General features: G+C 46.7%; 1 protein-coding gene across 4 annotated transcripts in view; it reads left to right on the top strand.

Moving 5' to 3' along the window:
* LOC310904423 (D-beta-hydroxybutyrate dehydrogenase, mitochondrial-like) overlaps positions 1–15,020 on the top strand; it is a gene marked incomplete at its 5' end in the record, with an annotated part of 29,599 nt that overhangs the window by 1,578 nt on the left and 13,001 nt on the right. For 2 of the 4 annotated variants that reach the window (XR_014588321.1, XM_083849151.1), the window contains 2 exons: positions 3,347–3,457; positions 10,809–10,950. Coding sequence is in view for 3 of the 4 variants with exons in the window: in XM_083849151.1 (XP_083705277.1) it covers positions 3,347–3,457; positions 10,809–10,950 (253 nt within the window). Of the gene's footprint in view, positions 1–1,420; positions 2,225–3,346; positions 3,458–10,808; positions 10,951–15,020 lie in introns of those variants that run through there. The other 2 variants (XM_083849154.1, XM_083849155.1) reach the window with 2 other exon arrangements.

Here is a 15,020-nt window from a genome sequence, read left to right on the forward strand (position 1 = left end):
AAAATAATGTGGCACAGAGTGGAAAAGGATCAAGTCTGGGCAAGCGTGGTGGGTTCCCAAATCCTCAGGAAGACTGAGGCTGACAAACTAGCTTTGCTTTCCTTAGCCCCTATTGCCATAAGTGTGTGTAATTTGGATAGGTCATCTGCTTGAGTAAAATAGGTTCTACCGATTAAGAAAGCAAATGTACACCCAGTAGGAAAAGCTGGTGGAGTGTATGTGTCTGAGCTGGCTGCAGGCTGAAACCAGTCTGCCTCACTGGAGCTATTTGAACTGTGAGAAACGTGTTTTACTGGTAAAGCGCCACAGATCACGGGCAATGATACAGACATTACCCTAACCATTACCCTAATGTTACCCTAACAAGGTGCCACAGCAGCACCTCCAACACAAGGTTTTATTCCACACTCTTAGCTGGTCTCCTGTGCCCTAACAACATTGTACAGTTTTCTTTGTAGTGTTCCCTGAGACCGCTGTAGGACTTGGTGAGTGAGGCACCTGAAATTCCTTAAAACATTGATTAACATCACTGTGATGCCAGCTGTGAGAGGTGGGAGCCAGTCCTCTGCCTGCACGATAGTCACCTTTTTCTGTGTCACCATGGTGTCAAGCTGTAAGCTGCAGATTGACCCTTATCAAACTCCAGGAGCGAGGCCTATTAGGCCTTATCTCAGGCGTTTTCGAAGGGTGAGGATGGTCAGGCTTTTCCGTGTTCAGAGTTTTTTTTTTGTGATAGGATCTCTTTGGGTGCGTACCTTGGCAATGGGTTCACACCCTGTTCTCGTCTCTGGAAGGTCTCTGTCCACGAGGCACGTCACAAAGATGAGGGCAGCTGCAGGTAGATCTGTTAGATCCCTCGGGTTTTCTGTGCATGCTTGTTAGTGCTGCTGGGACCTCGGTCTGTCATGTACCATGTTATTGTAGTCACATGTTTTATTACCAGCAATTAGAATAATAACAAGTAATCACCAGAACTTTCAATACTGTAAGTTGTTGCTCACTTTTCTTCTCCTTATAGACAGCTGAGGAGATGTTTTTTTTCCATGTCCTCATTTTTGTATACATTTTGGTATTTGGTTTGTTGTGTTTGTTGTTGTTGTTGTTTTTTATACCAGAGAAAACAAACCAACTGCTGAGAGCTAAAATTAGATGCAGACACAACCACAACCCAGCCATTTGTAGATAGGTCTTCCTTTATTACCTGCATGTGAGTGAGCTCTGTCCCGCTCAGACCTGCTGATGAGAGCTCACTACAGCTGAGGGTTGTGCATCTTATGCATTTGCCTGTTCTGGCCTTTGGAAATGATCACATCTCTTTATCTCCTGCTCAGTTCCTCTGCTTTCTGGAAGTCCCGCTCCTTCAAGATTCAGAGGCAAAGGGTGTAGGGAGGTAAGGCAGAGGAAAAAGTCCGATCTTTTCTTCTCTAAGTGCCAGGTTGCTGAATTAATGTGGGAAGTGACCTTGGCAGATCTGTGATCTGGTTTGTTATTGATCCTCATGTATCTTGGAGCTGTGTCACTGTAAATTAAATGAAGGTTGACCACTATAGTTAATTCTCACTTATCTTTTGTCCTTTAGCTGTAGCTACCTTTAGAGCTTCCATAGAACTAGCCTGTATGTGGGTGCTGTTGGCATGAATATAGGAACCGGTATTTGTGTGACATGCTGTGGGTGTTCATATGATAAATGAGGGAGAGACTTTTGATCTGTTCATTTCAACTTCACATTATGAGCCTCCTTTGAAACAATAACTTCAGTGTGAGATATTGGACAGGACAGGGTGTAGCTCATTTGCCTATTGCTGTCTGCCTGCTTGGGCTCATTTTGAGTATGTGCAGTAACTGATCGCTATCGCCCTGCAATTATTCCTTATTGCCGTTTCACTACCAGACGTCAGCAGAATGAGAGATCAGAGCATTGGTAATTACCCCGTTTCTGTCTGAAACAGGGGCTGGGCAAGAAGGTACAGTTCGTACATGAGTAGTGTAAGATACAAACGTTCATGTTCTAGATGTTGTTAATACAGTAATGGAGAATATTAGCTGCAGATATCGCCATAGAGATGGAAGTGACCTCACTTCCTTATTGCATTCTCTAGATATTTACTGCTGTATCACGTTACTGCCTTACAGATAGGGTTTCAGTTTGGAGCAGTCTGAAAGACTGCAGCTGTGTGGCTGCAAGTTGGGCTAAATGTCACGAGGTCCTTGCTTCACAGCTGTGGTAAGGAAAGGGGGAGAACGATGGCTTTCAAGCAAAGAAAGAGGGTAAATGTGCAATTTTTTGGTACAGAATCCTATTCAGGATTTTGGATTCTGTTTTCAGAACTATCACAGGCCTGTTGTGTCAAAGCGGATGTAGTATCAGATCTTCTCTTTCAATTCATCTGTCAGTCAAAAGAAAACGTAGGAAGGAAAGGAAAGAACTGTAGGATTTGATAAATGGTTCCTGTTAAGAGTGCAGTATTTCAGAAGGAAACATCGCTGCACGTTAAAGCGTGGCATGGAAAGTGATGCACTGAGCGGGTAGGGTACAGGCAACAGTCACTGCAGCTAAAAGAGCTGCTCTGCACTTCAAGCAGGTGACATGCTGTCATGGTGATGTTTTCTGTGCTGCTCTTTCCTATATGCCTATGAGCTGATAGGCGTATTTTTAAATGTTTCTGTACTGTTTTGGCCACTAACACTTGAAAGAATGAGCTGCTGTTTTAGGTGGGGTGTCAAGGCAACACACGTAGTTACACACTGGCAGTTGAATACATTTAGGATTTCATGGTTGGGAACTGGTTACGTTTCTACACAGTTATCTTCTCTAAGCTGGTTGACCCAGCCAAAACTCCACTGAAATTGTTGGGTTTAGATTGCCATAAAACAGGTCTGTGGCCATTGTGACTTGTATCTGTGTTCGCCACCGCGCACGGGGAAAGGGAGCTGAGCTACACAGAACTATGACCTGGCTTCGGTTTAGGATATCGCTGCATGCAGAGTGATGCTTGGCCAAAATTATGCATCAGGTCTGAGCTCTCTCTGGACTGGAGGGAGATTATCCCAGCTCTTTTGGACGCATTCTGAGGTGTTTTATAGGGGGTGCCTTTTACAAGGGATTTTTACTGCTAACTTGGATCGAACAGCCATTGCTCGGATAGGTAAAGTCAGGTGAGCTCAGTCCCACACAGGGCCCAGATAGCAGCCACATCACCTCCCAGTTGCTGATGGTTCCTTCTTAACACAGGCTGGCCCTGGCTGCAGGGCTATGAGCTGCTCCTTTGTGGTGTAGCTCAGTGCTGCTGGTACCTACACCACTGCATTGTCTGACAGTGTCATGTTATTGTCTTTCTTCGTACAGGTTGAAGGGAAGGCGGTGCTCATAACAGGCTGTGACAAAGGTTTTGGACATGCCTTGGCTAAACAGCTCCATGCAAAGGGATTTACTGTTTTCGCTGGATGTTTGCTAGCGGTGAGTAGTAACATTAATCAAAATTCTTCTGTGACTGGAGAAAAATGCTTCTCAAGTAACAGCCTCTTCATCTGTGGCTTCCATTTGCCCTAGTCCAAGACCTGTGGGAGGTACAGTGGGCAAGGATCTTTATATCTCTTTGCTTCATTGACGTGCTACATCTTGTCATTCCTGTAATTCTGAGCTCTTCAGGGCAGAGACTGTCAGCTGCATGTCTGTACAGTAGCTTGCACAGTAGGGTGCAAGGTTTCAGTTCACTTCTGGAAGCCTCTCAGCAATATGCAACACACGCGATAAATCTGATGGTCCAAGAGTGCTATGGCACCATGGCTTCTTGTCTTTCCATGTGCCTCCATTGCTGTCACTTTCCTTTGGGGACGCTCTCCTCAAACTCATCTCCAAGCCACCTCTCCTGCCTTGCTGCTCTTCAGCAGCAAGAGTGTTTTCTTTCCAGTATTGCCAATTGCTATCTGTCTTAATGGATACTTTACATCCTTATTCCAGCGTCTCATTTCTCAGATATTTTTTCTTCTCCTTCAGTGCAAGTGCTACTTTTGCTGTTTTGCAGGGATTGAGCACCCAATTTGATAAATGTTCTTTAAAAAGTGCTCTTAAGCTTGTGTGTTGATACGATAATTCTATCGCAACTCTGGGCTATCAGTTGTCTGCTCATGGAGATAAATGCTGTTTTCTACTCTGACTTTCCTGCTTCTAAAGCACCTAACACATCAGCACAAACACAGAAGACCTGGGAAGGAAAAGTGATTTAGTTTCCTTTCCTTTTACCTTGGCTTAAGGAAATAGTTAAGTTTAAGTATTGGCAATGTAATAATCATGGCTTTTAGTGCTAACAAATGACATGAAATGAGTGTATCTTGTATCTTTTTGCTTTACTTTGTATTACTTTTCAATGGAATAGAAGTTATTTGAAGATGGCTGTTCTAGCTCAGGTGCTCAGAGTGATGACCAGAGATGCTTGAAAATTGTGGAGGGTGAGAATAACAAAAAAGAAGGTGGTCCTCCTTGCCGGTGTGATCTCAGCGGAGGTTACGTTCTTCCCCCACACCAGCAGGGAAAGTTATTATCAGCTGACATATTGTGTAACTTGAGAGCAAGCAAGTCCTGTTGGAAAGTTGCCATTGTTTGGAAATTTCCATACGGAGGCTCTGTAAATCCTTCAGTAATCACGTCATTTGCTCCTTTGGGGTATCTGTCTCTGTGGTGATAGCAAGTCAGGCGTTCACTTCGCACAGCAGCAGGTGTAAGGAACAGAAAGGAGAGGGGACAGAGTGGTTCTGAGAAGGCTATTTCAGAAAGCAGCACACTAGTGCACAAAAGAGAGGGTCAGACTATTTGAAGCCACAAAGAAACTAAGTGCATCCAATGTAAGCCCTGTTTGTTCATTTTATTGCCAAAAAATAAATTTACTCCTTGATCACAGGTTATTGCCTATTCCCAAACTGGCCTGGCAGCTCTTGGCATCCTCTCTGATCTGGTCTGGCAGCTTCTTACTCAGACAATTTCTTTCTTTTTTTTTTTTGTGATCCCTACTTAAATTCTGTGTGGAAGTGGAAAATGCATCAGCAATCCTAGCTGCTTTGCAGGTACTTTCAAGATGTTGTCTAAGCACTCGATCTTGAAGAGGTAGAGTGGAAGAATGTGATTTTTTTTGTTCTGTATTTAATAAATTTATGGAATGCCAGGATTCAGTGCCCCAGGATTTCACCCGTGAGTGGTTTGTTGTTTTTGTTGTCCTGTCTGGCTTGTTAGTATTTTATCTGCTGTTAGGTGCATCTGAAAGAGATGGTCTGGTGGCAACATAATTACCTGGATAGCTGTTGCTGAAGTGACACAGCTGAATGCTTTCTGCAGTTCTTGGGGCAGGCAGCATCCTCATGGAACAGCCTTGTGGTTTAGGTGGTTGATGGGGAAGAAAGTCCTAGGAATTTCAACTTTGATGAGCAGGAGCTTACTGAAAACCTAATGGCAGAATGTGCTTGAGATGAAAGGCTATAAATCTAGAACTGACTGCTCGAAGAAAAAAAAAAAACGTATAGGCACTGTAGAAAGGGTGATGAGTCCAAAAGAAGCAGGAAACAACAGTAAAGGCAGGGAGCTGTTAGGTCAGATCATTTGTGGAGAATAAGGTCTGAGCATATGAGCGATTACTGCTGGTCAGTGAAGCTGTGCACACGCAGCGTGGCCGAGGATGCAGCTACCCTGTGGTAATCGGCAGTGTGCATGTAACTGCTCATGGCAAATGCGAGGAAACTTCCCCTGTCGTGAAAGACTGAGCTGCCGTAGGTTCACTGTGGGGTCAGAGCAGGTATGGGGGCAGTTGTCAAAGAGCAGATGCCAGGCTATTAGTTCACACATAGTTATTCCGTCTTCACTTACTTGGTGCTTTTATGCTGAGAGTGAAAGGATCCCTGATGTACTGATAGTCTCAGAAAGCTCTTACATTAACAGGATGGTACCTTGTCGAGTGCTTAAGGGGTTTTAATGATCATAAAGCCAAAATAAAGTTACACGATGAACAGTACTGAAATTGGTACTGAATACCGAAAGCAGGCTGAAATAGAGCTGGAGGCAATCAAGTGCACAAGGGATTTTGTTTAGCAAGGATAAGTAAGTCCCCAGGGGAAGTTCCCATTAATATATTAGAATTAAGGTGGAAAAATGCACAGAGATCAGTTATAGAATAACCTGAAAATAAGAACTACTGAAATAGTCGATTTCTTATTTTCTTTGATCTTATTGCAAGAAGAAAAAATAATTTGTTTTCATATGCCTACGGACAGCAGTTTTCATGAGGAGGTAGGGATGTTTGTTCTGCAGGATGGAAAAGGGGAAGAACAGGGAATGTTTACATAAATGCTTGTGTTGGAGTTCACCAGGCCTGATTACGTAGAATCAAACAGTTCAGTTGGAAGGGACCTTCAAAGACCATCTAGTCCAACTGCCTGACTCCTTCAGGGCTAACCAAAAGTTAAAGCGTGCTATTGAGGGCATTATGCAAATGCCTCTCGATTGCTAACAGGCATGGGGCATCAGCCACCTTCGTAGGAAGCCTGTTCCAGTGTTTGACCACCCTCATGGTAAAGAAATTTTTCCTCATGTACTGAATGTGCTAAAGAACATCGAGGGGATGAGCCAAAGTGTTTTCTGTCTCGTGGGTGATGTTTTCAGGAACATTTGGAGGACAGGGTACTTCCAGAGGACTGGATAAGGGCAGACACTGTACTTGTCTCCCAAAAGGAGACAGAGCTCTGGAATTACTGACCAGGCAGCTCACCTTCAGTGCACGAGATGAAGTTGCAGCACACTGAACTGTCAATTTTATAAATGCCTAGAGCATAGTGTGATTTGCACTGTATAAGTTTACTGGGAACAGGCTGTGCCATGTCAGCCTAATCTCGTTCTGGCTAAGCAGCAGAGTGGTTAAAGGGGAAGGAATAAATGCATCTCGAATACGGGTTTTGACACAGTCCCTCATAGTCTTGTGAGCAGATTTATGCCCTAAGCATGTGACTGCTCTTCAGCCCCAGTGAAATTTTCTCAGAAGCACCATGGAATGGAGAGTTCACTTAGGAAAATAATGTGCGTGGTGCCAAGCAGGGAGGATTACAGGCTCCTGGGGGAGTAGGGTTCAAAATGATGCCAAAGGATCAGAACCAGTCTGAAAACAAATAGCTGAAATCCAGTAATGGCAAATATGAGGCGTTCTGATGAGGAAATGCAGAAAGGGAACGTGCGGGTAGGCAGCAGCAAGGCAATGCGGGAACCAGTGGTGATACGAGAGCGTAAACCCACTGAGTCAGCCTGAGACACGGCAGGACAGGGCACAGCTCGAGCTGGGGGGCAGTCGCATCAAAGTCACATCGAAGTCACTGTGTGGTGCGAGGAAGTCTGCGGCACGACCGGAGGGGAGAAGTCAGCATGCAGTAACAAGTGTCTGCGTGGGGTTGCCTTCGGGATAGGCAGCAGCTCAGGGAGGGTTTTCAGCACTGTGTTTATGGCTTCTTGATTCCCACTGAAATCCCACTGCAGGTGCCCGAGTCCTTGCCAGGATCTAATCCTTCATCCCACAAGGTTCCCTGGAAGGAAGCCGTGGCTCAGCCCGTTACAGCAGGGCTCTGTGCCTGCAGAGCTGCCTGTCCTGCACCAGGATGCTCCGGGTCAGAGCAGGAGAGAGGAGCGAGGGAGGCAGCCGCAGCCTGGGCAGCAGGGCTGTGGTGCTGCTGTTCTCCGAGCACAGGAGCAGCCCCTGCTAGGCGCAGGGTCGGGTAGGCAGCAGGAGGTGTCGAGGGCTGCGGGGGCAGGATAACCGGGAGAGTGGGGGAACGGGGAGGAAGTGGCTGGGTCCCACTGGGGGCCTCTCCCCAGGGTGCTCAGGCAGCAGGCGGGGCTGGAGCAGGACAGCTATCAGCGCTAATGAAACTGGGAGAAGAAAGAAAAAAGTGACAGCAAGGGGGTGGTGGGGAGAAGTTTTGCAGGAGCAATGGGGCCAGTACTGCCAGGATCTCTCCTGGGATCCCCCTGGGCTGTAGTGGCCCTCCCTGGCGTGGGATTTGTTGCCTTGGGACCTGCTGGTGGGAGTAGTGAGTGCCCGCAGCGCGGCTCAGGTCTCCAAACACACAGCACCCAAGGAGGACTTGCTGCTGCAGTTACTATCTCTGGGGCTGTTATTAGGGTGGCCTGCAATGCCATCTCCCCAGCAGTATTTTTGGCAATTTCTTGTGTTAACCCTGTCTGAGTTTCCACCCAGGATTGTCCGGTCCTTGCATCATTTTGCAAGGTTGCAGAGAAAAAAGAAACTGCCGGTGGAGTGGGGCCAAGATGTGGCTACCTCATGCTGGTGGCAGCTTGTATGGGATTGCTCGCAAGGAGGAGGAACCAGCCAGTATGTGAGGAAGAACAAATGCCAGACTCAAATCCACCATTTAAAAAACAAAGAGGAAGCACCATGTGGGTGTCTGAACAGTGCAGCGTGCTTCCTGCCCCTGAAGTTCCCAGAACATGAACGGTGTTCACTTCTTTCCCCGAAATAGATGCCTGCTTTGTTTGTTAACAGGCTTTCTGGATGTTGCTTAATATAGAGTTAACTACTTTGTTTTACAGTGAAATAGCAGCTGGGATGGTGTCTGCAACTATGAAAAGGGGTTCCAGCTGATGTTTCATGGTGAAGTCAGTCTTCCAAGATCAGTGTGTTTTGCCAACAAGTGGTAGCTGGGAAGGTAACATCGCAGGTGGGGTTGCATTGGCGATAGGGCAAAACTGACTGCAACGTGAATAATCAATTTATGCTGGATTTTTAAGTTAGTGGTCTGCAAGTTTCTCTTGACAAAAAACAGTGGAAGTATTTCTTCTTTATGTTTTGAGGATTATGAGAGAGAAAAACATGCAGAGAAAGGTGTTTTCAGTGCTCTGTGACTACAGATATATTTAAGTTTTTGTTTCCACATAGGTAGAGTAAACCTCTCTCTTTACAAGCAGAATTCGCTCCACTTTATTCATTGTTAGGTACCCGAAAGTCACTTTGTGTAACTCACAGCCGAGATCCAAGAGCATCTTCCAGGAATAGAGTGGGGCGTCACATAACCCTCACCCATTTCGAAGGGAATATAGTATTGTGATGACTATGTTGTTAACTACTTGTAACATCACTTTCAGAGTTTGTTTTCGTGGCCAGGTATGAGCCGTCAGTGTGTTTGATGTGCATTAGAAAGCTTCAGGTCTATATTTTCTTTTTGTGATACCTGGAAATAGGTCAATTGTGAAATGATATGGAGCCGTGGGGACAGAAGCTGATATCTGCTATTATCATAGCTGTGGAATAATTATACGTTGGTGCTAGCAGAGCTGCCCTGTTTTGCTCAAGGCCAAGATGGAATTTCAGCTCTTTTTCTTCATTGCATGTCGTTGTTCGCTGCACTGAAGGTAGAGGCAAGAAGTTGTATACTGTGTTCATTAAATAGGCAGCCTGAGATAAGCGTAGGAAAACGAAGCGATAACGCAGTTCTTGCATCCGCCTTTCTGTGGAGGCAGCTGAGCAGGTGACTGGGGGAGTGTTGCTCACCTTGTTTGCCCTCGTGCTGGGGGAGTTGGTATCGAGTACTCAGGGAAGAGTGGCAGCCAGGCACGGTGACTCACCAATTCATAACTTCTGCCTCCCTAACAAGGCAGAGCCTGTAATTCAGGGAGTAGGATGAATTAAATCTCAAGCCTGCTGGGGGAACCGCATGGCTAATCTCTGCTCTGTTTGGTTTTATTTGTTGTATACCATGTGAGAATGGCTGTAAGGTATACGTATCAATCCTGTCTGCAAGTGACCAGGTAAGATTAGGAGTTTGAAGCATGGTTAGGTTTGGCTAAACAAAAAAAAAATGATAGTAACAGTGTCTCTAATGATAACAGCGGTGAGCTGTTAAGAAACTAAGGGCTCAAAACGGCCTTCATTATTCTATCCTAAATTAATGCGCTTTTTTATATGCATTACCTTTCTTAAACATTTCCACATCTGTCTCTGAAATTGAAGTCCTGACAGAGAAGGTGAGAAGAACCTGGTAGAAAAGAGGAAAGGCAAGAAAATGATAGGAAGGAAATTATAGCCATCACATTCTTATCTGTAGTGTAGAGAAGAGTCTTGCTTCTTTGGCCAGAGCTTCCCCCTTTCATGCCTAATGTCTATAATCTTGTGGTGTGCGGCTGATCTCCACTGCACTGCATTCCTGTGCATCCTACTCTGCTGTATCATAAGAGAAAAATATTGCTGTTACATAGGTTCAGCTGCAAATACTTTCTGCTGTATCCTGTAGCATGAACAGTTGCTGTTAGGCATGCCAAAGGTGTCCCCGCTGTCTTGTTTTCAAAGTAGTAAGACAATACTATCTCATTAGAAGTCAGGCAATATTATGGAATTAGATGACTAAGGTGCCTAACTAATTAGCCTTTTGCTTTTAAGCCTGGAAAATCTGGTTCTGATTTGTGTATAAATGTTTGCCGTGTTGCCTGCAGAGCATGGAGACTGAAGCATCAGAGAGTCACCCACGATAATTCGAGGCTGGCACAGTATTTGACAGTGTTACAGATGTGAAACCCTCTGTGTGAGGAGCAAACAGAAAGAGCTTTGTGGCCCTTTGGAGCAGCGGGTCACTAATGGAGTAGGAACATGCCCATGGGTTGGGCACTGGTTCATGTGGCTCGTGTGCCTGTTTGTGCCCCAGGCTTACCTGCTCTGTGTGCAGTTTCAATAGCTCGTATTTTCTGTCTGTGTCAGTATGCCTGTCTGCAGGCTGCATCACTGCTACTTGCACATCTTAGCAGCTCATCTTTCTCTTCTGTTGAGCAGGATAAGAATGGAGGTGGAGCCAGGGAGCTGAAGAACATGAAGTCAGATCGCATGAAAGTGCTACAGATGAATGTGTGCAGTGACGAGGAGGTGGCTCAGGCTGTGGATTTTGTGAAGACAACCCTGAAGGACCCAGAAGAAGGTATGTGGGGATCTTTGTTTCTCTGGGCCAGCAGGATCTTTGGTGTGCTCAAAGAATCCTTCTAATGGAGGAAGCCCTACTCTGGCCAGGTTGTTCCTGATCTGCACTGCCCAAACACAATTAGCAAGCCTGGAGGCCTGCAAGTGTGTGACTGACAGGCAGGGCTGCGCTCAGGCTGGTGAGAGTTCCCATGTGGCCAGCACTTCTGTGGCAGGGCAAGAGACCAAGACTGGCTTAGAGGGTAAGGCTTTAACCCCGCATCCCATAAAAAGTGATGAGTGGCAGCACGTCCCCAACAGCCTGCCTCTTTCTCCTTGAGTGTCTGTGAAAGCATAGGGTGGCCAGACCCCGATTCCCTTCTGGTGCTGCTGTTGGAGCCTGGCTCACACAGACATTTCTGTAGTGACCCTGCTAGTGGGGAGGCCACGGGCCCTGGCTGCTTACTGCTGTCCCCTCTGCTGTGCTGGTACAACCTGCTTGTGTAACTGAGTGCTGAGCTGGTCTAAAACTGACCTGCCCCCAAATCTGGATTGTTCTTCAGCCAAGCCAACCCACGCTTTGTTTGTCATGCAACACCCCAGTGGTGATAGGAGACATAATCCAGGATGGGCTCAGCAAAGACCACCTTAACTCGCCTGCCACCTCAAGCGTGAGTCCAGCTCAGGGACCCTAGGTGCGTGTGAAAGAAGATAATAGTCACTGGAAGGAAGCAGGCTTGCTTCCTTCTTGGAAATGGGTGTGGGGCTGGACAAGCAGCAGGGTGCTGGTGGTAGGAGCAGCCCACAAGAGCCCAGGCAGCTCAAGATGCTGCTGGTGCCAGGGTGCTCCACGTCTACCTTTGCACTGATCTGTGGGCTTGCTTGGTGCCTGGGAAAGGATGGATGACCACATCACTGCTGCAGCACATCTCGGCTCCTGGACTGGGCTTCAGACAGCTCCTCCTGTGAGTGGTTTGGCAGTGGGATGCGAGCTTACAGCCAGAGCCTGGTGCAACACCTCACCTCTTCCCATGTGGTGAGGTTGTGAGGCTTTCCTGCCCTGCTAGGGTTTCTCTGCAGGCTCTATGCAAGTAGCAAGCTGGGCAGCAGCTAAAGTGTTGTATCAGTGGCTCCAGGACTTATGGGTTGTGTGGCCGGAGGGTGATTGCTCCTCTTGAGGCACGGGTGAGGCTGCCATGGGCATGTCTTTGTTCATACAAACATACAAAGCTAGTTAATAACAGTAGCTCTAATACTCTTGCAAATTGTGTGAGCACACCCTGCCTCCTGAATGTGAAATGTAACCGAGTGATGTACGAGCTCCGTTCCCACACATTTTCTCTCTGCACGATTTTTCTTCCTACACGACCATCCAGCCCTCACTGCACATTTCACAGCTTCTCAAGCTTTTCCTGAAGAACCCAGCAACAGCCGTGGTGGCACAGAGCCATTTCCCGCTGAGTGGTGACTTGTAAGGGGGCAGCTCTGTTGCTTCTATAAATGCAGCAGTGTTTGAAAAAACCTTGTGTGTAGCTGTAACAGTGAAGTCTTGCGTCCTTGATCAGCAAGTTGGACTGGTTCCTCCTGCTCTTGAGAGCCTTACCCTGGCGTTGCTTGCTGCAGCACAGTGTGCAAAGCAGCGAAGGCTTCTTTTTAGGAGCTTCAGCGTGACCAAGGTTTAGGGCTCGCCAATAAATGATGCTCAGTCAAGTCTGCGTTGAGACTGAGGTGCCTTGCACACCAATTGCGGCCACAGAGGAGGGAGCGCAGGACAGCTCTTGTGTTAGACTTTTCTACCTCTTGTCCCTGCGCTATGTACCTAAGGCTAAAGTCATTTTGATGGGAGTGCCGCTGTTTGTTTTCAGTCCTATGTAGTTCCCACTGTATTGTTGACATTAAAGAACTAATAGTGATAAGGCCCTGCTCTGTAAACATACCACTGTCCTGCAAACGGCCTTGTGACCAGGTAACTATCAGACCTTGGTTGTGTACGTAACATAACCTGAGTGGTGGGCAGTCAAATTCCAAGCACAAAGTATTGTAAGTAGCTTCTTCGTGAAAGTCCCTGCATCTAGCCACGTAACACAGGGAATGGGAAATGGTTATAGAGTAGTTTAGAATCAGGAATACACCGCAGATGTCAGTCTGGGACTGCCAGTTTAAGTCTTTTGTGGTCCTTGGTAAATCCCTGCCAAACTTGATGTGCATAGCTTCTTGTTACTCGTGAAATTACACTATCAAATGCTCTGTTACCATGGAGGTCCTGCTGGAGATTAGAGCCTGCTTTGCAGCAACGCAGGGGACCCAATTCAGGCTGAGATGGTGTGCTGTATGCCAGGTGAGCATGAATTTCTGAGTGATCTTGGCCCGTTAAAGCTGGCAGCTTCAATAAGTGCATTGGTGACAGGCAGGGGATCTTGGACAGAGCAGGAATAAAACTACCTGACTGCATTTAGAAATTTGAATTAATAAAGCAGAGGTAAGGATAAGGTAAGGAGCAAGAAGTTTTCTTGGCTTTTGCTGCAGGCTACCACAGAGCTGTTATCTGAAACAGCCCCTGGGGTTGTTCTGGAGGAGGATAGAGGTGCAGGCCAGTGAGCTGACCTAGGGGAGCAGCGTTTGCCATTGTCTGTTAGAAACAGAAATGCAGGGCAGAAGGGGTGCTGGGACACCACCCTGGTGGTTGGAAAATGCTGGAGTGATGGCAGCTGTGACGGGTGAGTAGGTAAATCTATTCTGGGACAGATGACAAGGGAATGGTTAATGTATTGTTATCACTAGGTAGGACATGACCTCCTCTGTACATAGCTGGCCAAAAGCCTTCAGGGAAAAAGAACTCAGCAGGGAGCAGGGCAGGGAGTCTTACCGGGGCCATCACGTGAGTAGAGAGCCAGTCTAACAAGGGCATGCTGGGCTTCTTAAATGCTCCTGGAGGATAAATTCCATTGGTATTTATTGGGCAGAGGTAGGATATTACAATTTGCTTAGAGGACTGTATTCAGTACAATATAAGGTGACTATCTCACCATGAATAAATACAAGCTGGAAGTTATTACAAGGCTTGGTTACATCAGAGCAGGGGAGATATGGAGCAGAGGCTGGGCAAACAGCCCAAAATTTTTCGGAGCGCTTGATAAGCTTATCATCAGGGTGGCATGACATGGGTGACTTTTGATAGCAGTGTCTGAGCTCCCTGGACATGAAAACTTCTTCCTAGTCCTGCATTTGTTCTTAGTGGTAAGAGGAGGGTTGGGGAGCAGAAGGGGGCCCCAGTTCCCACTGGCTACTTACACAGTGAAAAATAAGGATGTGTAGCAGGACTTCTAACGAGGAACAACTCTGTTATCTTGTTCCAACTCTTCTGTTTGTTCCTACTGCAGTTTATGGCTGCAGAGTCATGTGCTACAGCAAGTTCACAAAGTGTGGACTCAGTCCTGCAGATGTTTGCCATGGGGACTCCTGCAGTGATCGCTTCGAAGGGTCAGATACTCAGTGACATGCTAAGTCCCGGACACGTAAGGGGCTCAGTGCGGAAGCTCTTGGTAAGTGCAGTCAATTTAATTTTGACAGGACTGCATGCACAATAGAAGTTAATTTGTAAATACTAACGGTTTTAAGGGTTGGTTGCAAGTTTGCCGTGTCCTGGTATAGTTAGGTTTGAGGGAGTCCAAATATCTGGATGAAATTATAGGAGCTGGTAACTGGGCCACGAACCTGCAGATCAACACCATGCGCTTTCCGAAACAGTGAGTCACATCCCAGAGATATGAGGTGGATTTAGATTCTCAGTTATTTGCTTTCCTTCTGGTTTTGTTGGTTTGTTTTTTAATTGAGGGGAAGTCCAGCCCCCTCTAGATTGCAAGAGAACATGATCGTCACTGAGTGAAGACAAACTCAAGAGATACAGGGGGCATAAAAGAGGGTCAGGGAGATCCAGCTGTACAGACCAAGTACAGCCTCTGCCCTTAGAGGGAGACATTCAGGAAGGCTGTGATTATGGCCCCCCCTCACCTTCCCAGGGGCTCCAAACAAGCCCTACTGGCTTCACATTTGGTATTTTTAAAGTGTATTTTTTCTCCTTGCTGGGTTTTC

The sequence above is a fragment of the Anser anser genome, assembly GCF_964211835.1.
Source record: "Anser anser genome assembly, chromosome: 9".
In the NCBI taxonomy this organism is placed as follows: Eukaryota; Metazoa; Chordata; class Aves; order Anseriformes; family Anatidae; genus Anser; species Anser anser.